Raw genomic sequence first — 22,070 nt, 5'->3', positions numbered from 1 at the left:
GAATCATATATTCCAGAATAACTATTCAGTAACTGCAGACTGATTCTGAATGAGCAACATATGTGAATGAACCTCGGACATAAATCCTAAGATTTAACCCAGTGATGTCACCACGAAACAACCAGACAAAATTAAATATAAAATAGTGTCAAAAAAGAAATCCGTGGATACTCTTGAACAATTAGACAGTACATTTCCTCATAGGGAAAAGACAAGAAGAAATGAAATACTGGTCTTCCTCACACCTTCCCATAAAGGGACCAAAGCCTGCAAGATGCTGAGCACCCCTTCATCTCCCAATGACTTCACGGTCCCTTGTTTTGTTAACAGAATTAAAATAATTTTTGACTAATTTGGCCTTTTTCATTATAGAACATTCTCAGAGGACAGACTTCCTGGATAAAATACCTTTGCTAGCTTTATTATTTTCAATAAGGCCTTCTTCCATCTGCAGCCAAATAAAAGGAATTGTATTTTCCTCTTGTCATAGTTCCAGGGTAAGCTGGCCCTTTGATCCTTCACTCAGTGTCTTGGTGGGCTCCCCTTTCAATTGATAGGCCCAGCCCCTTCATTTCTCTCAATGGAATCCTATGATTCACCCCACTTTTATACTGGCTCTCCGGGTGACAGCACCCCTTTTTACCATTCTTGTTTTCTCAACAGGTTTGGTCCCTACTAGAATCTTTCCTTCAGGAGCAGTGATCAGTATGAAAATGAAGGTGACTCCAAACAGTTTCTTCAAAACAAAATATTATTTATCCATCCATTGGAACACAGTTGTCAGAGAGAAAAGGGCTTAAAGAAAGAAAGGCCTATAGGCATATTATCTTACCTACAGCCACTTGCCCATACCCAGCTGACCCCTTTTGCCTCCCCTGTCGGGGGCCCTGCCGGTAAGATCTGTACTGGCAGGGCCGCCGACAGGGGAAGCAAAAGGGGCAGGGACATTAAAGCCGCGGCAGTACTTTAATGTTGCTGTGCCCCACCATTGGCAGGGCCGCCGGGACCTTTGGAGCTACTTACAATAGCAGGTAAATACTTTTAGGACAGAAACTTGATTTCTAAATTGATAGTGTCCCTTTAACCATAAGTGGACATAGCCAAGAGCTCTGGGATGGGTTAGAAATGACAATCTGCAAGGAATATACGTATTATTTGTATTACACTAAAAAATTAATGGAGATATCCTATCGAATCCAGCCCCCTGCCTTCACTAGCAGGACCAAGTACTGATTTTGCCCCAGATCCCTAAGTGGCCCCCCCAATGCTCAAACCACTGAGCTATCCCTCCCCCCAGTCTACAATTTTTGAGAAGTCGTCTGCTTCAGAGATAAAATGTGCTATTTATTATGTATTTTGATGTGCTGAATTCAAATATGACAATTAAAACAACTGATTGGCTACTATTTCTAAGATATTTAAGTTTTTACATTTGATGTCTATGTACATTGTGTAGATAGTAGAGTTTTACTCATAAATTGTAAACCTAGGTCTTTTCATGGGTTTATGGTTCCTTTACATGATAATATTTCACCTGTCCTGTTTATGTAACACTTTAAAAATCAGCAAAAGGGTTATATAAATAAAATTTATTATGAAACAAAAGGCAAAAAATTATTATGTACATAGTTTAGTCCTATTCAGTGTCTACTCGGCGCTTCTTGGCTTGTCTCTTGTATTCATTAAATGGAGCATCTCTTGTCACTGTCCAGCAATAGTCTGCAAGCATTGATGGGCTCCATTTGCCCTGATAGCGTTTCTCCATTGTTGCAATGTCCTGGTGAAATCGCTCGCCGTGCTCGTCGCTCACTGCTCCGCAGTTCGGTGGAAAAAAATCTAGATGATAGTGCAAAAAATGTATCTTTAGTGACATGTTGCAACCAAGGCTTTTGTATGCCTTGAGGAGGTTTTCCACCAACAACCTGTAGTTGTCTGCCTTGTTGTTTCCGAGAAAGTTTATTGCCACTAACTGGAAGGCTTTCCATGCCGTCTTTTCCTTGCTACGCAGTGCATGGTCAAATGTATCATCTCGAAAAAGTTCACGAATCTGAGGACCAACAAAGACACCTTCCTTTATCTTAGCTTCACTTAACCTTGGAAATTTTCCATGGAGATACTTGAAAGCTGCTTGTGTTTTGTCAATGGCCTTGACAAAGTTCTTCATCAGACCCAGCTTGATGTGTAAGGGTAGTAACAAAATCTTCCTTGATTCTACAAGTGGTGAATTCTGAACACTTTTCCTCCCAGGCTCCAATGACTGTCGGAGTGGCCAATCTTTCTTGATGTAGTGGGAATCTCTTGCACGACTATACCATTTGCAGAGAAAACAGCAGTACTTTGTGGATCCAGTCTGCAGACCAAGCAAGAGAGCCACAACCTTCAAATCGCCACAAAGCTGCCACTGATGTTGGTCATAATTTATGCACCTCAAAAGTTGTTTCATGTTGTCATAGGTTTCCCTCATATGGACTGCATGACCAACTGGAATTGATGGCAAAACATTGCCATTATGCAGTAAAACAGCTTTAAGACTCATCTTCCATGAATCAATGAACAGTCTCCACTCATCTGGATCGTGAACGATGTTGAGGGCTGCCATCACACCATCGATGTTGTTGCAGGCTACAAGATCACCTTCCATGAAGAAGAATGGGACAAGATCCTTTTGACGGTCACGGAACATGGAAACCCTAACATCACCTGCCAGGAGATTCCACTGCTGTAGTCTGGAGCCCAACAGCTCTGCCTTACTCTTGGGTAGTTCCAAATCCCTGACAAGGTCATTCAGTTCACCTTGTGTTATGAGGTGTGGTTCAGAGGAGGAGGATGGGAGAAAATGTGGGTCCTGTGACATTGATGGTTCAGGGCCAGAAGTTTCATTCTCTTCCTCGTCTGACTCAAGTGAGAATGATTCTGGTGCATCAGGAACCGGCAGTCCTTCTCCGTGGGGTACCGGGAGTATAGCTGATGGAATGTTTGGATAATGCACAGTCCACTTTTTCTTCTTTGACACACCTTTCCCAACTGGAGGCACCATGCAGAAGTAACAATTGCTGGTATGATTTGTTGGCTCTCTCCAAATCATTGGCACTGCAAAAGGCATAGATTTCCTTGTCCTGTTCAACCACTAGCGAAGATTTGTTGCACAAGTGTTGCAGCATATGTGTGGGGCCCACCTCTTTCCTGATCTCCAATTTTGCAGCCAAAATAAAGGTGATAGGCTTTCTTAACCATAGTGGTTATACTGCGCTTCTGTGATGCAAAAGTCACTTCACCACAAACATAGCAGAAGTTATCTGCACTGTTCACACAAGTACGAGGCATCTCTGCTCACTTTGGCTAAACAGAAATGTGTCCCTTTGCAAAATCAAACATTGACAAATAAGAGAGCATGACACTGTATGATTTCTAGAGCTAATACAGGGCAATTTGTTCAGCAGAGTGATGTAAGCTTCGTTATGATTGCATCATCCATGACTTCTAGGAATAACATGATGCAATTCATATCATGTATGATGCCATACCAGCTTCAGATTGCATCATTCATTGTTTTGCCTAAAAAGCAAGTACTGTCCAAACCCAGTCATAGATTTATTCATAGATCCAGTCAAAGATGTATTTTAGTCATTTCTGGTTTAAATTGAGATCCCTTCCCTTTATAACTCACTTATCCTCCGCCATTCCCAAGTCAAGGGTCGTATATACTGACCCAATAGCATATCTTGAAAACTAGAGCCAATCAACAATTTTAAGCATCATTTTCGTTCTCAGTGACCCAGAATTAGTAAAGTTTGACTACATTTATTTCAGAAGCATTTTGGCTGTAGAGCAGTATTATGTACACAGTATTTGCATTACTTCTTAAATACCCATTACTGCAAAGGTCACCTCTCATCTTCACTCAAATTTAGTTCCATTCAACACAAATATCTTGTTTTCTCATTGCTGCAAAGTATTTACATTGTGAACCCTTCCACTGGCTTTTCTTTCTCCATTACACAAGCTTCTTGACCGCACCTTGAAGATCTCTTGTTCCCACCTTCAAGGCCCTACATGGATCTGCCCATCCTCCCCCTTCATTCAACTCCTAAATGATGCCTCATTTGTCTACTTCTTCCACAACAGTCTACATGCCTTTTTTCACACTGCCCCCACTGCACTGAACATCTATCCTCAGCTGGCCCACAAAGACACAACCCTTCTCTCATTTAAAACCCTCTTGAAGACCCATTTCTGCTACAACTAGCTGCAGTGAGTTAATGACATTTATTTTAATATATAAAATTACAAATTGCTCCATCTGGCTGTACTCATGCCTTTGCTGAAAATATCTCACTGCTCCTACCCCATCCTTCCTCTGTGTCTCCACTCCATTGTTTCCTTGCCCATTTCTGTTGCTACAGGTCTGGAACTAACTAGACTGCAAGAATTTCAAGGCAGAGACCGGGTCTGATCGATACTGCACGTGAGGGTGCTGTAAATAGCAAGGGTTTTATCAGGCTGTAGAAAGTCTGACATGTTGAAGGAAGCAATCCCACGTGGCTTAACGTTTCCTGCACTATTATTTTCCTGGTATTTCTCATCTGGGGCCTCTGAACATGCCCTGGGAAAACTATCACACGCAAATCTAACCGCTTTTGAGGGAACCAGATTTTTTTCTCTCCTGAGCTGACTGGAAGCCAGCTCGCAGCCTACCTCACAGGGGACAAGCAGAGACTCCCCCCGCGTTGGGGAGAGGCTTGGGGCCAGGGTCGCCGCTGGGGGGAGGTGTGCAGGAAAGGGATGACCCGCCCGCATAAAGGGACAGAGGGCAGGACACGCCCTCCTCAGTGAGAAAGGGGTTTAGAGCAGGGGGGTTCGGCGGGCAGGGGGCGCCCTTTTCCAGCTCGACATCCTCATCCCCACCGACCCCTCAACTACCCCCCTACACCGTAGTCACCCTTGTCCAGCCCGACACCCCCATCCCCACCGGCCCCTCAGACATTCCCCACCCACCGTAGCGTAGCCACTGCGGGCCCCGCAGCAGCCCGAGACTCTCCCCCCGCCGCAGTCACAGCGGCTGTCGGGCCCCCGACGCTACCTGCTGACCGCTCGGCCCGCAGCGCTGCACAGGGAGAACATGGGGGCGGCGGGGCTGCAGCTGCTAGGGGCGCCCGAGCCCAGGCGCACGCTCCGCTACCATGTGCCCGCGGACAAGTGGCGGCTCCGCTGAGCTGCGCATCCACTTCCGCCGGCCGCGCCTCCCCCCGCCCTGCGCGGCAACCACGGAGCTCCTCTGCCAGCGCCGTGGGGAGAGAGCATCGGGACAGGGGAACCCTGCAGTAGCCAGCCCTGCTCCGGCCGGGCTTCTCGCCCCCTGCACGGTAAGGGTTCCGTCGCCACCCTCCATCCTCAGTGCGGTGGCTCTGGGCGCTCCCGTGTCGCAGCGGGGATAATGCCGCCGCCTGGGGGAATCGGGCTCTTCCCCGTGTCTCTGTGAGAGGGGAGGGTGCAGCAGGGCATCTCTTGTGCCTCCTTCCCCGTTCGAGGCAGTGCCAGGGGAGGGTCTCCCGGGGGGCAGCCGCCACCGCCCGCTCCGGACCCGGGCACCACACCCTGAACTGGGGCAGAGCAGATGGGTGAGAAAAGCCATTTCAGCCAGATTGACTAGTTTCGCGATTGAGCGGGTTGCCAAGGAGCTCCTGGGGCTGAACATGGGCAGGCTTGGCTGGTGCCTGACACCGCTGAGCTTGTTGCGATGCCTTGGACTGGGGGAGCCTGTCAAATCTAGTATACAGCATGTCAGTGCACGTAGTGAACCATAGAAAAAGGCAAAAGCTAACGGACAATGATCTTTAGAATGCGTGTATTATATATGTCTTCAATTATTTAGATACCTATGAGTGTATATTATTGTGATCTTTGCTGTACCTTATACAGTGAAACCTGCTCTACTGCATACCTCTTCTTTCAAAGGATCACTTGAAAGTAGGGTCAAAATATCCAGTATATTTTGTAAGATTATTACTTACACATCACCTCTAATAGGCAACCCACTTCTCCTAGCCTCCTGAATGGCTGCTTAAGATGGTTGAACCACATCTATAGTATAACCAGTATTCTATAAACAAAGATGCTTTTTACAGGTGTAGTAGCCTTTCGAGTATATGTTAAATCTAAGATCTTTTTCTAGAGCATAGTTAAACACGGCTCTTTTTCAAAAATAAATTTTGTTTACTAGTTTAGGAAAAAAACTCAGAAAAAGTTGGAACTAATTTTCCTTCCAAAGAGAAGTTATGTAACTCCTAATAGATGCTGAATGCAAATCAGGCTGAGTCAGCAGCATGTCACTAATCACAAGTTTGCACTGAGGTCACAGTGTTTTAGTTTTCAGTCTAAAGAGAAAATGGAAGTGTTTAATTATGCCAGTGGTGAGACATCTATCCATGTACTTTTAAATTGCTTTTGATTTGAGTGAGTATTCCTGCTTCCAGTTGTATGTGCTTTAGAAATTAAATCAAAACTATATCTTTGAGCAAAATTAATTTATTAAATTATCCATAACGAACTTTTATGAACTCCTTCAGGAATTAATTCAAGGAAGTCCTATGACCTGTTTTATGCAGGTGGTCCTAATGGATGACCACAATGGTCCTTTCTGGTCTTATGATTTATGAATCTTATTGAAATAAATAAATGTCCAGTGATACTCTTCTTGCAATGCTTTTTGATGAAGATCTATTGCTGCATATCTTATACATCCAAAATTCCTAGTGAAGTTAATGGGACTTTGGGGTGGGTAGAGTATTCAGGGATTGGTCCTAAAGTACCATTCTTATGGTCTTGATATTTCTCTGAATATTTTTATAATTTAGGTGAAGTTCATAAGCTTCTAAAATGTCATCAGTCAAACACCTAGTATATGCCGTCATCCATTTCTTGAGAGAACAGAGTCAGCTGGATACTTTCACTTCAGATGAACAAGAAAGCTTAGAAGGTAAATACTGAAGGCCACATGTCTGTATGCTAGGTTGGTTGACATATACATCATGACAAAAAAGCAATGTGAATGAACTATATTAATTATTTATGTTGTCTTATTGTATTTTGTTTCTTGTATGTCAGGAAGATATTATTATTATTTGAACAATTTATATCCTTATATCCTTATCCTTTAGATTCCAATAGTCTCTCTGTCAGTTTATCTATTACCAAAGAAAGTTGCCAATTTTGGACTGGGAATGGGAGAAGTTTGGAGTTTCACAAAACCTGAAGAACTTTGTGAATTGTTTTAGAATTTTTGTTATTAAAGGAAAAACAACTTCATTCCTGAAATAGATTGAAATTTTACATGTCTGCAAGATTCTTATTTCTAAAATCTGTAAATTTGAAGAGGTCCTAAAGTTATTGGCACTGCATTGTCTTATTTCTGAGCAAATGGCACTTTCTATTATGCTAAGGATTTAAATTAGATAATGCCATAGTCACAACCACTGGCGGGATGATGTGGACTGGCTCTTGTCTCACTCAATTTTCATGCCTAGTTTCCCTCAACTTTTCATATGTGCTATAATCAATGGATAACACAATGAAGAACAACACTTCTGTCAACAGCATCTGTATTGGCAAGCGGGGGTTGGGGGGGCGCAGCGGCTAAATCATGAACAGCCATATTCTACCTTGATGCACATGAAAAGCTCTTGTTAATATTGATAGGAGCTCCACGTACTATTTGAGGGCAGGCTAGTGCCTCTCAGAGTGAATGCTCAGAGAATGCACCATTTATATGTCTTGACAAATATATTTTATTGTAAGAGCAGTAATGCTGAAGAGGGCTGTTATTAGTGATTCCAAGTATCACATAGTGGTAAGGATTCTTGATAGGTATATTTTTGTCTTGGCAAAGGAAGATTAAGTTACAGCAAACTGAGACCACTTTGCTCCTGAGCAAGAACATCCAAATGGGGGTTTAACATGCTTTAATTTATAGGCATTGACTTCACACTTTTAGTTGATTCACCTTAATTTTCCTGAGTGCCCCCGTGCAGACATGCCTTTACCAAAGTTTTTAATATGGTTAACTCCTCCCCTGCTGACTCTTTACATTTTTTTTAGAACCTGGTGTAGTGTGCACTCTTCTTGTGCCATGTTTAAACATATCATTCAATCACAGATTCCCTGTTTGTGTAAATGTGGTTTGAAGTATGGTTTCTACTGGACTGGATGTGTGTAACACAGTTGTTCACTAATGTGGACAGGAAAGAGAGATTGTGTTGTCTAGACTGTTGTTTTTAAAAAATTTTAAAGATGCAGTTTAACAACAAAAGCTGAAATAGTCAGTGTATTTGATATGTGATGAACAACTATATTAATTTAAAATATCCCAATATTTGTTGAGAAACTTATTTCCAATTGATAAAAAGGCCACACTTTTAGAAATAAAATTATGAAGTAGGATTTTTGTATTCATATTGTTTTTTAATAAAATACTGATAAATGTTGATGGTTTATAACTAAGAAGGGTTAATTGATCACTTATTTGACACAGATGTTGGCTAGAGTCGCCCTGTGACAAACAAACTACAATTTTCATAGAGATTTATTTTCTAAACAAAAGTGGATTATAATACTTTTAATGGTATGTAAACGCACAAAGATAAAATTGAACACTCCCACAATTGAGCATATTTTAACAGAGAAGTGAAGTCCTAATTTTAGAGTTTTATGTTGCCAAAAATATGGTACCATATGTTGCATTATACAATATACAATGTTGCATAGCTGATCCTTTTTTAGCTATAGAAGTTAACTTTATTTTATGTGAAATAAATGTCAAGCCAAATCTTGCCCGTGAATGTGTGAACATAGCTCCCAACAAGACTGTGAGGGAAGAATTTGGTCCATGAAGTACATGGGTACTCTATGTACCTTACAATGTGCTGTGGGATTGTAAAGCATTGTATAATTGTTAATTATCCAATACCAAACAAACTATACAAAAAAACAACAACCAACCAGTTGAAGACTTTATCAAAATAAAAGTACAGTATGCTTTTCAAAGCCACCTTCTGTTGATAAAATGTACTCTGATTGGCTGAAGCATACAATTATATCAGACTATAGGTGAAGTTCACCGCAGTGTAGAAGGACTGCTCATTTGCATGTTTCATTTGTGGAATTCACTCACCTGCATAAACAGAAATCAGAGGGTGAACTGGGGAGGTGACACGCACCCTGCCATTTGCAGGGTCTGGATCTGCTGTGCAGCCAGGACAAAGTCTGTGGTTGACAACTCCTCTGGTACAATGGAACTCTCAACAGCAAGAGTAAAGCTAATCTGTGTGTGAGACAGAACTTTCATGTGTGGGTGAGGAATGGCCCGAGACTGGAATGAACTCTCCCAAAAACTAACAACAACACAAACCTCAATACTTTCTGCTCTGAGTGCAAGGTGCATTTCTTTGATCTTACTTCCTCTAATGCAAACACATAGCAACAGATATATGTATTTAAAACAAATAAAACCTTACCAAAAACAAGACTCTCCATTACACATGCTTCTCCTTCTGGGGAGAGAATGAGAGAAAAACAGTCACATAATGCATGACTGGAAGGTGCTCAGAAACTATGGTGATGAGCACAGTACAAAAGCCCGAATAGAATAGATAGTTCTCTTGCACCTGATTCTCCAGGGTATGCATTAGTAGCTTCAGTCCTTCCACCTCATTTATGCAGTTTGTTTAAATGGCTGCTTTTGCTCTTCCGTTGGCCATTCCAGCATCTACACTTCATTGCTGTCTTCAGCACCAGCCTATGTGGGATCAGTGTGTAGTTCAAACTGGAATTATTTTGGGGAAGTTTTATTACCAATTATTACATGAGGTCAGACTAGATTATGACAGTGGTCCCTTCTGTCCTTGGAATCTGTGACCCCTTGCACACTGCACCAACAGGTAGTGTAAGAAGGGATTGATCCTAGTAAGTGCCACCACCGCAAAGCCTGTGGTTTAGGTAAAGCAGAGGTCCTTGCACTGGTCCTGTGAATCAAGGTGAATTTCACTGAGGGCTTAAGTGGTGTGGAGGACCTTGCCTAGCCCCTGCTCTGCGGTGAATTAATTTGCCAGTGACAGTCAGATAGCAGGAGTGTGATAGTGGGATAGAGAGCAAGTGGCGTTTATTCCATACAGATATCCTTCAGACAAATTATTGTAACTACTGTATATAATTGGAGTGAAATCCTGGCTCCATTTTGATGTCAGTGGGGTTAAGGTTTCACCTCAGTTGCTTAGTATATTAAAAAATTACACATTGTCAAAGGATCACTCTCTCCCATTTTAAAAATAAATATTTGTGCTTTGGCTCCACATTTATTTGTAATAAAGTCTTTTGTTTTGGCTTGCCATTTACATAATAGCAGGAGACTATCATCCTGTGGGAAGAAAAAGTCTATTTCATTGATTTATCCCATAAGGGTACTAACATTTGTTAAAATCGTGGCAGAGGAATTATAAAGACCCAGATTGTGTTAATTTTCCAGTTAAATGGAAATTGTGTGAGCTCACTGTAATATATGAGCCAGTTATTTCTACCATGGAAATTTATTCTAATATTAATAGTAGTAATACATCCAGAATATTTTATATAAGCATAATTTGATCTGTGAGAGTTGAGAGTTCTCTTCCCCACTTTCCCGAACAGAAACGAACAAGATGAGGGGCTAGGAGTCATCACATAGACTTAATGCATTTTCCCCCCAAAAGTGAGAAGAGTGAAAATTAAAATATGTTAAGTGTTTTAAACTATAGTTTCTGTTCTTAGGCTGAGTTAAAAATGAGGTGAGGCATTTAGAACAGGGGTTGCCTGAGGGTAAAAATAAGTGTGATGGAATGTGTGTCATTTCCCCGCATCCGTGGCCACCCCAGGAACTGCTCAGACTCTCATACTGAGTGGACACTAAAGGAAAACTTAGTCAAGCCCCCTCCACCAACATCTGTACAATGCAAAACAAGAGTCCTAATTCCTATGACCATCAGCCCCTATTCATCAGGGCTCTGAGAGGCAGAGAGGTCTTGCTTCCTTGGGATCACCTTCAATCTGGGTATAGCTACTCCTGTCCTCCCCACAACACTTCCTAGCTTTTATCACGCTAGTCAGCTGATGCACTAGTTAATTCCTTAACTCACCCAGCCTCCCCCTCTGATTCCTCACAATTTCCTCAATCAGCCATTTCTGGGGAAACTAATTGAGGCTACAGTGATCAGAGTGCTGATTTGTCTGTCATGACTCAGCACTCTGTCACAGATGGGTTGCTGAGATACTCTCCAAGGGAAAGCCTAAATTTAGCATTTATATATGACAGTTAATACTTCATAGTAAATTGTCAAGAGAAACTGGATACCCTATTCCATTGATTCTCTGACAGGCATTGTAAAAGTACTATTAATATCATTCACTTATTGTTAATGGAATTGTGCATGTAGTTTTCCACAGAATATGTACTCCATGGAAATGCAGTGGGATATTTTACTTGTCTTTCACCTCAGAAGATAAGATTTGAATTTAGGTCACAAATAAAATGGTTTGAAAGTCACCAACTCACCCCTAGATCTTCATTAACAGGCTAAAATCAATATTCAGTTTACCACAATTAAGTTTCTTGTCAAGGAGGTCTAGTGCAAGGAAGAGAGGGAATTTAACTCAGACCCTGAATTGTTTTTTACTGAATGGCACAGAACCTGGTTAACATTACAGAACACAGAAGCAAACTTTCTGTGCAGTGTTAATAATTAGCCATGTACCCAATCAATATTAAAGAGTCATTGTCAGCATAAAATATGTAAGAATTTTACTTACTTTTGTTACTTATAACTTACTGTATGTTATCAAGACTGAAATAATTAAATAAATCTATTTTACATTTTACCATTTATGCTGGGTATTTACTTTTTGCATTTCTCTCAGTTGGGACAATAAAAAATAGACTCCTTAACATCAGTTATTGTTAATTTTTAGTAGGTTTTACTTTCAGATTCCCCTGCACTAGCTCAATATTATCATTGTTCAGATTCACAATGCCACATCTGAATGTTAAAATTAGAATGGACCCTCAACACCCATGATCCTGATGCACCCTGAACTTTTGGGAAGTTCAGACCCTGATTTGAATTTAGTTTCTTGAGGTTATCTCTGGTTTACATTAAAAAAAAACAACCAACCACCCTGTTTTTATTAAATTAAAAAGAAAATGTAGGAATAAGTTTCTATTCACATCGGGTTTTTTTAAAAACATTTCATACCCTTTTTCAGTTTTGAGTCTAAAACTAGCAGCACCTTAATGGGAGTCATGCTGGTGGATTCCCACACAATGTGTTGAATACTTGCCCCATAACCTTAAGATACATGAATTAGACACCCTCTCTAAGCTATATATAAAGATTACAATCTATGACTGTGTCTACAAACACTTAAGCGTGTCACTCATGTGCAGTCCTATATACATCATTGGAACTGCTTACATGAGTAAAGTTATGAATTTGCTTAAATGTTTGGAGGATTGGGGCCCTCTGATCCTGGGAAGGGATCTGCTCATGTGGATCCTTAGGCTCGGGCATCAGTGGACTTTGTGTGAGTGCAAGGGATTTCACAGGTGGATTCCTTTGCAGGATGAGAGCCTATGATTAATAAAGCAGCTATTAGAAAAAATCTTTTGTTTGCAAAGTAAAATGTACACATTTGAAAACAGTAATTATTACTTAGATATTTCAGTTTAGAATTGGCCCATCTTTTGTGTTACACATAATGTCATAAATGTGTTGCTTTCAGGCTTTATATGTAGTAGACAATTATAAAAATAGCAGTTTTTTTATGTGTAGCTAGCATATATATCTACATTACATAATATGTGCTGTTTTATCTTTTGTTTTTAAATTTAGTCACTGTAGGTCAAAAATGAAATAAAAAAAAGAGAGTATTAAAAAAAGTGTGCCTGGATCAGGAATTAAGTTTGGTGGCTAAGCTCTCTATATATAAACACTAAAGAGCTTCTGCCTCTATTGCTGTGCAAAGTTGACTAGTAGAGACTAAATAGGTTATTTTTTCTTTCCATTAGGGGAACTTCTCCAAAGAACTGCCTTTTGTTTTTAGGCTTAATTAGCCAACAAATATGTCAGGAAGTGTACTTTTGCCTTATTTATTTTTAGTTTTATTTACACATTTCTATTGAGAAAATAGTGATTTTTTTTTAATCTTGCTTTCATTTCTTTGAAGTTGCAATTCAGTGTTTGGAGACTGTTTTTAAGATTAGCCTAGAAGATACGCATCTTGCAGTGCCACAGCAGTTGACAGAAATGTTCTCAAATTCTTTTCACAAGGTAAGAATTGATTTTAGTCTTTTAGACTTAAAATTGATAATTAAACTAATGATAAAGTAAGATTGTGACTATGGTGTGGAATCTTAAAATGTTATATACGTCAAAACAATGTGGAAACTTGATAAAAATTATATTCAAGTGAAATTCCTGTAATAGATAGGAGAACAGGATAGTTTTTGGACTCTGACAGGACATAAATTCAGTCAAGGCAAAGATAACCCATGTAAAATATGTTACTAAAAAGAATGGGCTTCTTTCTATCATGAAGGATACTTGCCCTCAGTGACACTTAAAGCATTTTGCAATTCCAAAGACAGTTGACTAGAAACTGATTGAGGTCATCCACAGCTTCCTGGTCCCTCTGCCCCCAGCTCCAGTGCATATCCCCTCCCATGGAGAAAATGTAGTCTCTTAAAGCATGCCACACCACCAGTTTAGGTAAAACTAAAAGCTATACTTTTAAAATTCAAAGGGGTCCAACATACGAAGAATACTGTTGGCACCAGGAAAGCAGAGAGAAAACTTGGGAAGAAGAAAATGGGGATATCAGAGGTCATACTAAATCCCCCCTTCTCCCCCCTTTACTGGGGCAGGGGGATATTGCTGTAAGATTTTAAGTGGGAACAGACAACTATCTTGGTCTAGTGTGTATTACAGAAATGGTATGATCCCTTGCTGACTTAAGGCCTAATGGTGCAATCACTAAAAGGTATCTGTGTTTACACAACCCCTTTCAGGATGAAGGTTGAGGAAGAAGCCATTAATGTAGCCAGGGCCTACACCTGAATCAGAATATACTTCTAGTTATTTGTTTTTGATTTTTTTTTTTAAATGTAGAATGACATGTTGCCTCTCTCCGATTCATTGCCAGAAGATATTGAAAAGGCTGACCAGCTGAAGGATGAAGGTGTGTAATTGATAAGGATGTGTCACACTGTCTGGAGCGCCGCCAGCTCTTTAGCCGTCCTAGGCGGCGGAAAGTCCCGCCCCCGAAATGCCGCCCCCAACAGAGGCGGTGGAAGGTCCCACCCCCGAAATACTGCTGACGACCGGGGCGGCCGAAGATCCAGCCGCCGCGCCCCAAATGTTAGCACCCTAGGTGACCGCCTAATGGGTTGCGCCAGTCCTGTCTGGAGTAGCTCATGACCGTGAGTGCCAACCTCAGGGGAGACTGTCAAAAAGCAGGGCAGAAACCCCAAACTGGTTGAGGAAACTCCTTTTATTGCTCCAGTACTTTGAGCTGTAATGTGTGAGCTCTGTATTGAGCTTCCAGTTGTTCCATGGATCTGTGGTGGGCTGTCTCCTCAGCCTCTTCGGTTTCTTTGATCTGGGGGTCCACCATCAGTCTCTGGGGCTTACGTTCTCCCTGGGCTACCCACTACAAGCAGTCGAGCCAGTCCCACTGCAGCAATCTCCATGGCATCTGGGGCAGGCGGGTGCTTAGCTCCTGATCTGGGGTTTTCTGTTTATTGGATATTCCCCTCTCCTTACATAACATTTCAAGGTCTTTTGTCTCAAGACCATAATATGACTGTGGTCTACTCATTGTGTCTATTCTTTAACCTTTAAACACTCTCAATATCAAGTTTTAACTTTTAATAGCTCTGGATTATGATCTATAAATCCAATTGACCTGTAACATATGAATCCTGCCACCTATACCAAAAGTTATACTGTCTGGAGTGGCTCCCGACCATGAGTGCCAACCTCAGGACAGACTGTCAAAAGCCAGGGCAGAAGCCCCAAACTCGTTGTGTGGTGTATAATTAGATTTCACCAACCCAGTAACAAGTTTGAACTCCTAAAGCACTATAACAGTTTTACCATGGAATCACAGACTGTCCCGTGGGGCATTCCAGTCTATTTTGCCACCCAGGCAAGCTGACTATGTGATAGATGGTCACTTTACACCAAAAAGCACAACATATTCAGGTTACTCTCAATCCTAAAGGACCAGTCACTTATCCCAGGTAATTTGTACTCAAATCTCAACCAAAGACAACTCCTGTAGCCAATCCTGTAATAAATTAACTAAAGATGTATTAACTAAGAAATAAGAGCGTTATTTAGAAGGCTAAAACAGGAAACATACACTCACAAATGAGTTACTGTCTTAGATTTTAAAAAGGTAGTATAAGTTTCTGTAATAAGCAACTTTACATGACCTTTAGGGCCTACCCATGCCAAGCAGCATGGGGATCTCTTGCTTATGCTTAGAAATCTTTGCCCCTCAGAGACCAAACAGCATAAAGAGACAAGTTTCTCCTTGTCAGGGATTTTTTCTCCCCTTCACCCCAGATTCCAAGCTGATGGGGTGAGTTAATGTATAGGTTTCCCCTTCCTGGAGGGAATTAGAAATGCAGTCAACAAGGTGTCTCTCCCTTGGTCCTACACAATGCCTCATTTGTCTACAGTGGGCCATCTTATGTGAAGAACGAGCACTTTACCTTAATTAATGCTTCTTTTCCTCTTTGGTAGGTTACACAATTAGAGGTTTACGATGCTAACACTCAATATAACTTTATACCATGGGATACAGATATTATAATTAGGATTAATACAGTCAGTATTCCATTAAGTCTAAACACTAAGCACATTCTTATAACACTAATACCTATTTTAACTATACTAATCCAGAGGTAAGACAGACTGCTTTCCAGTTATGCATTTGTCAGTGTTCAGTGAGGCTCTGGGATGCAGTGCCTCTGAAAAAGATTTGGGGGTTGTGGTGGATAATCAGCTGAACATGAGTGCCCAGTGAGAGACTGTGGCCAAAAGAGCGAATGCGATCCTGGGATGCATAAATGAGAATCTCAGGAGTAGAGAGGTTATTTTACCTCTGTATTTGGCACTGGTGTGACTGTTGCTGGAATACTGTGCCCAATTCTGATGTCTACAATTCAAGAAGAATGTTGTTAAATTGGAGAAGGTTCAGAGAAGCACCACGAGAATGATTCAAGGATTAGAAAGCATGCCTTACAACGATTGAGCCTTTTGAGTCTATCTAGTTAGCTTACAGAAGGTTAAGGGGTGACTTGGTTACAGTTTATAAGTATTAGGGATGTAAATATCATTTAAAAAGTTAACCATTTAAATGATTAAAATATTTCATTTAAACGGTTAATTGATTAAAGGGAGGGGGGCTGGGGTCGGGTTCGGCTTGCCGGCACAGCTGGGGCTGCTCTGGCCAGCCGACGTGGCTGGGGTTGGGTTTGGCTGGATGGGGCCGATCCGGCCGGCCAGCGCGGGGCTGCTGGGGTTGGCAGGTGGGCCGGCCCGGGGGTTAATGGTTAAGGTGGGTTAACCACTAAGACTAATGCTTACTGGTTAACATTTTACATCCCTAATAAGTATCTACATGGGGAACAAATAAATATTTAATAATGGGCTCTTCAATCTAGCAGAGAAGGTTTAACATGATCCAGTAGCTGGAAGTTGAAGCTTGACAAATTCATACTGGAAACAAGGTGTGAATTTAACAGTGAGAGTAATTAACCACTGGACCAATTTACCAACGGTCATGGTAGATTCTCTCTCACAGACAATTTGTAAATCAAGATTGGATGTTTTGCTAAAAACTGTGCTCTAGGGATTATTTTGGGGAAGTGCCATGATCTGTGTTATGTAGGAGGGCAGATAAGATCATCACAATGTTCCCTTCTGTTTTGTAATCTATGAAACACAGAAACATACTTAGCTGTTTTCAGTAATTGTCTGAGATGAGAACTGCCCCTCTGCAGGGTCTATCTCGGTCACAGCTGCAGCCACACTGGATGGACCTGCCCAGTCTATGCATCCATAGCAACCTGTTGACTCACCCCCAATACTAAAGAGAGAATTTACCAACTAGCTGAAAAGTTAGTGAAATGTCACCTAGGCCTGTCATTTATTTCAAACTACATTATTGTTGAAATTAATTTGTGATCCATTAGCTACGTTACTAGACTCTACTCTCTGTTACACTTACACCTGGTTCTGTGAAGATTATGCATTCCTTCCAAATGGAAGTGACTTTGCTAATATGTGAAATATTTAGGATTCAACTTTTCATACTATATTGCCACAAGTAACCTCATTGTGTATCAGTTATAACAGAGTTGAAAAATCTGTATGGTTCTGTTAATTTGGAATGTTGGTTCCTTCACTGCCAATGGCGGAGACCGAAGGATCTTCCTCATTCAGCCATGTGTCCTGCATGGAGAGGACTCAGCGCCTTCTAGAGCATGTCAGCTCCCTGTACTCTCTCTACACTTTGTAGGATACTCTTCTTCCTTCATAATTTCTTTGTTGTGTTCCTTCTCTTACCTTGGCCCATTTGCCAGGGCTTAAAGTTTTGTTAGTCTCTTCCTGTTAAATCTGAGTTTTTTCCCTGCCTGAGTGGGATTATGGCCTGTACTGCTGCCAGACATGGTACAAGGGATGGGGAGAAAAGTAAGGCAGGGTCCTTTTTCCTTTTACTGTGCTAGTGCTGCTTGGTGGTTTTCCTTTCCTGGCTGCATAACATTTTTAGTCTCCTCAGTGTTGACTAGTGATGCATCTGCTGAGGTGTTGGTGAATACTTCTGCATCTGAGTCATCTTATGGCACTTGTGGTATATATGTCCTCAGTGTCTTCATGAAAGAGCTACTGGTAGCTGCATGGGACTGTTCATTTACCTGCCCATCGTTGTTGTCCTTGTTTTTAGAGTCCTCATGTTATGGTTGTAGTTACAGGCAAGTTTTGGGTGAATTAAATCAAAAAGGGTCTCCACATCTAGTTCATTAAGTTGTGAGACCTGCTAGGATATCCATCCTGACCAATCCAAACTGCAGCTAAGCTATTGTGGTTGATCAGCCCATTGCGCCAGTTCCCATCAAACTGGTTCCCTGCTCAACAGCAGGGAACTACCTGGTAAGTATGTAGAGTGTTGAGAGGGCTGTAAACATTAAGTGTCGTGCTGCTTTGTAGATAACAAGTCTGCATGAAAAAAGCATTCTGTATATTCAGCAGACTAATACGAAATCTTTTTTCTGAAAAGTAAATCACAAAAGGCAACCCAGTCCCAACTGCTTTGTGAGGTACTGTAGTGATTCTGCTCTGTGTTTATCTTTCAGATCTAGAATTACCTTTAATTATCTTAAAACATCATTTTTACAATTTATTTCAGGTAATAATCACATGAAAGAAGAAAATTATGTTGCTGCAGTGGATTGTTATACTCATGCTATAGAGCTGGATCCAAATAATGCAGTATATTATTGTAACAGGTAAAAAAATAACAAAATATCCCTTAAACTTCATAGAGATAATTTTAAAAAGAAAAAGCGAACTAGATCAAAACAAGGTAAAGTGAAAAGCCCTCCTTTTCAGTGAGTAACAACATTTCATTTATACCAGTTTGGTTATGCACATTTTAAAATGTATCATTTTAACTATACTCAAATGTTTGTCTTCATTATATTTGTCGTGTAGATTTTAACTTTGTTTCAAGACTTTATTTGGTGACGGATGTTGGCAACTTGAAGCAACTTCTACACAAGAAATTTGTAAAGGCCTGTTTCAAAGCTCATTTGAGCTAGGGGGATCCACTCTATGGAATTCTAATGGATCAGGCCTAATATGCATTAATTTTCCAGAGCAAAAATATTTGTAAAGTGCTTTGAAGGTGTAAAACATTATATAGGAGCTAAATATCTTTGCCAGGATTATTGCAAAAGTAACAGTTCTAATACAGATTTTACTTTTAGTTACTAAACAAGTGAATTATATAGTAGATAGAGACAAGCACAAGGATACAGAGGAACTACAACATTTACTAAGATGGCATTACATATTTAAGGCAGTAGTTCAGAGTTTGAACCGTATCTTTTCTCTGATAAGACAGCAGTGCCATAAATTCTCTCTAGATGTAAACTGGTCATGTAGGACCTGATCCAAAGCCCCCTGAAGCCAATTGAAAGACTCCCATTAACTCCAGTAGGTTTTGAATTATCCCAAAATGTGTGTAATTAGCAATACAAAGTAACTACTACTACTACTTTGATATTCAGTAAGTATGGAAAATATGTGCAACTTGCAATGAGTTAGTACTGTAAGGCATAAGCGGGTACACTGCCAGTGGAAGTCATTTAAAACTAGGATTGAATTTTGCTCCAGGAGTTTTGAGGATGGTACAGACATAAGTTGAAGCAGAGGAGGGAGGGGTTACTTTATCTTAAGAAAAAGGGAGAGCCTAATCAGGCTGATTCCTTATTTGGTCCCTTGAGTCAGTCTCTAAACATGAAAAAAAACCTGAAGTGCATGCAGGGCTAAATACTGCCTTTGATTACACTCATGCAACTGTATTGACCTCAGTGGGGTTGACCAGTTGTAAAGCGGTTCATACAATTAAAGACAATGAACACAACCCAGTAGGAAGGGAAGTAATTTGTTCCATCAAACCTAGACAGATTTAGAGGGCATAGTAGGAAAAAGGTTTAAATAAAAAAAAAATCATTTTACACAGAATTTTTCATGGAAAACTAGCACAAAATGCTTTGCAGAATTAAATATTCCTCCTTCTGTAAACTAGCATTTTAACTATGGAAAGACAAGCTGGAATGTTTTTTCTGAATACTCTTAAACCATGGGAAAGATTGAATTTGAATACTGATCTGAACTCTTTCGCTTGGCCACTCTATTGTCTTAACTCATAAATCATATGTAAAAATAATTAGCATTTCCCTGGTAAAGGTGCAGTAATAATTCAGTGATTCAGAAATTATTAGGCCTCTTTATCCACACTTACCTACTAGCATGAGTGGCATTACACACACAATTGTATTTCTGCAGAGACTTTGAAAAAAAAATCAGTATAGATCAAATACATGGTCAGTCAGTGTAGAGCTTCTAGCTCCTCTAGCAATTCTCCTGGAGCCAGGCACCTGAGGGATAATTGACCTCAACATAAGGATTGTCATTGTGATATGAGACTGATAGGTAGAGGGGTAAAGAGGGAGAGAGAGAGAGAGAGAGAGAGATCAATGAGATCCTTTGAACAGTGAGGAGTGAAAACAAAGTATTATTGCTGCAAAAGGATGACTGTACATACTTGTTTTCCTAGACAGTCATCATATATCACCAAATCTACCATTTGACAGTTTGTCTTGTTACAATTGATTTAATGATGTATTTTGTGTGTATCCGTATTCTGGTTCTCATACGCTTTTCCACACTGTTATGTTTTTTGTAAGATATGACTCTATATAATTGAAGGCTCTAAGTCAGTAAGGCACTTACACATGTTTAACTTTAAGCACTTGAACAGTCCTGCTGAAGTCAAGCTAGGTGAGCAAATTTTCTATAATGTAACTGAGTAGTCAGTAGGATTAAACATGTTCTTAATGTTAAGTGTGGTCTTTGGGGCTTAAATCTGGATGCTCAGATTTTTCTTAAATATGTTCTTTTCCCCCTACTTTAGGGCTGCTGCTCACAGCAAGCTCAGCAACTACAATGAAGCAATAAAAGACTGTGAGAGCGCAATAGCAATAGATCCAAAATACAGCAAAGCATATGGGAGAATGGGGTAAGATAATCCAGATTTATATAAGTATTAAGGGCCAGATCTTTGGAAGGTGTAAATCAGTGTAGCTCTATTTAAATCAATGGCATAATTCCAGTTTGTGTTGACTGAAGATCTGGTGCTAAAAGTGCAGTTGTTTTCTATGACTAAAGCTGGCATGAGGTTCCATGTACAGGTTCTCTCCTACTGACTTCCTGTCAGATTTGCTCTGTTTACACTACAGATTTTTTTCTTCAGTTTATCAGCACTGCAAACTCAATCGAGGGAGTCAAACTGTGTTCTTTCTCGCTCCTACATAATCACCAGTAATTATTCTGTAACTGGAACAACAACTGTTCTGTTAATGATAATGAATAGAGAATAGAATCCAGGTCCCACTCGCAAAACTGTTGGGTTTGCAGAGCTAACAGGAGTACAAACTTATTTTTCTCACTTAAATACACCTAGGAAGCAGATCTGTTGAGGTGGAAAGTGCTGTTTATTTAGTAATTCTTCTGACCCTAACATCACACTCTTAAGTACATACTATTACGAATTCACATCTGCACACTTAGGGAAATTCATCCTTATGACTTTTTTCAATAGTCCCTGTGCAGAGGCGCTTTTGTGATGGGGATATTTCCCAGAGTGCCCATACAGTTGCTTTGTGTCTTCTTTGTCCTGTCATAACTGGGGCGGGCAATTAATCATTGCATGCTTAGAGTGTGGGAATTAGAAACTAGGACCCTTGACACCAGAAATACAGGCCTTTACCACTTGAATTACAAGCCTCTCTGGCTGATGTTGTAATAACTTGTAGGCAAGACTGTGATTACCTTGACCCATAAATGCCAAAGCAGGTCAGACATTCCATGCATCTATATGTATATAAAGAATCAGACCCCCTAACCAATAAGAGTGAAGTTCATCTGGTAAACCTCTTTAAAGAAATTTTAATAATAAAACAAATATCTAGTGCCAAATTCTTCCCTCAGAGGCACATACATGGCTCTCATTGAAGTCAGTGAGCTCTGTATATGTACATGTAAGGTCTGACTTTGGTCCTTAGCTTTTTAAATTTCAGAACATGAATTTTAATTCTGAATATTGAATGAAAATATGAATGCTGCTTCTGTGAATACTAATGGTTGAATCTAGTAAAAAAATGTGAATATAGCACAGCGAGAGCTGTCTGGAAGGAT

The 22,070-nt window shown here is 40.4% G+C and overlaps 2 protein-coding genes across 8 annotated transcripts in view; one reads left to right on the top strand and one right to left on the bottom strand.

Annotated features, from left to right (window-relative positions):
- NLN (neurolysin) overlaps window positions 1–5,220 on the bottom strand; it is a 57,172-nt gene extending 51,952 nt beyond the window's left edge. For 3 of the 6 annotated variants that reach the window (XM_024107371.3, XM_005300999.3, XM_005301000.3), the window contains exon 1: window positions 5,081–5,220. In XM_024107371.3, coding sequence (XP_023963139.1) covers window positions 5,081–5,121 — 41 coding nt within the window. In that variant the 5' untranslated portion in view covers window positions 5,122–5,220. Of the gene's footprint in view, window positions 1–4,695; window positions 4,714–4,995 lie in introns of those variants that run through there. The other 3 variants (XM_042841737.2, XM_065550046.1, XM_065550047.1) reach the window with 2 other exon arrangements.
- Window positions 5,221–5,224: 4 nt separating this feature from the next.
- The window catches only part of SGTB (small glutamine rich tetratricopeptide repeat co-chaperone beta), a 37,983-nt gene continuing 21,137 nt past the window's right edge, over window positions 5,225–22,070 (top strand). The window contains exons 1-6 of one of the 2 annotated variants that reach the window (XM_005301001.4): window positions 5,225–5,363; window positions 6,855–6,976; window positions 13,246–13,349; window positions 14,187–14,256; window positions 18,496–18,595; window positions 20,788–20,892. In XM_005301001.4, coding sequence (XP_005301058.1) covers window positions 6,877–6,976; window positions 13,246–13,349; window positions 14,187–14,256; window positions 18,496–18,595; window positions 20,788–20,892 — 479 coding nt within the window. In that variant the 5' untranslated portion in view covers window positions 5,225–5,363; window positions 6,855–6,876. Of the gene's footprint in view, window positions 5,364–5,512; window positions 5,619–6,854; window positions 6,977–13,245; window positions 13,350–14,186; window positions 14,257–18,495; window positions 18,596–20,787; window positions 20,893–22,070 lie in introns of those variants that run through there. The other variant, XM_005301002.5, reaches the window with a different exon arrangement.

The sequence above is a fragment of the Chrysemys picta genome, chromosome 6 (genome assembly GCF_011386835.1).
Source record: "Chrysemys picta bellii isolate R12L10 chromosome 6, ASM1138683v2, whole genome shotgun sequence".
In the NCBI taxonomy this organism is placed as follows: domain Eukaryota; kingdom Metazoa; phylum Chordata; order Testudines; family Emydidae; genus Chrysemys; species Chrysemys picta.
The sequence above is the reverse complement of the archived record's forward strand: the minus strand, read 5'-3'. Positions and strand labels throughout refer to the sequence as shown.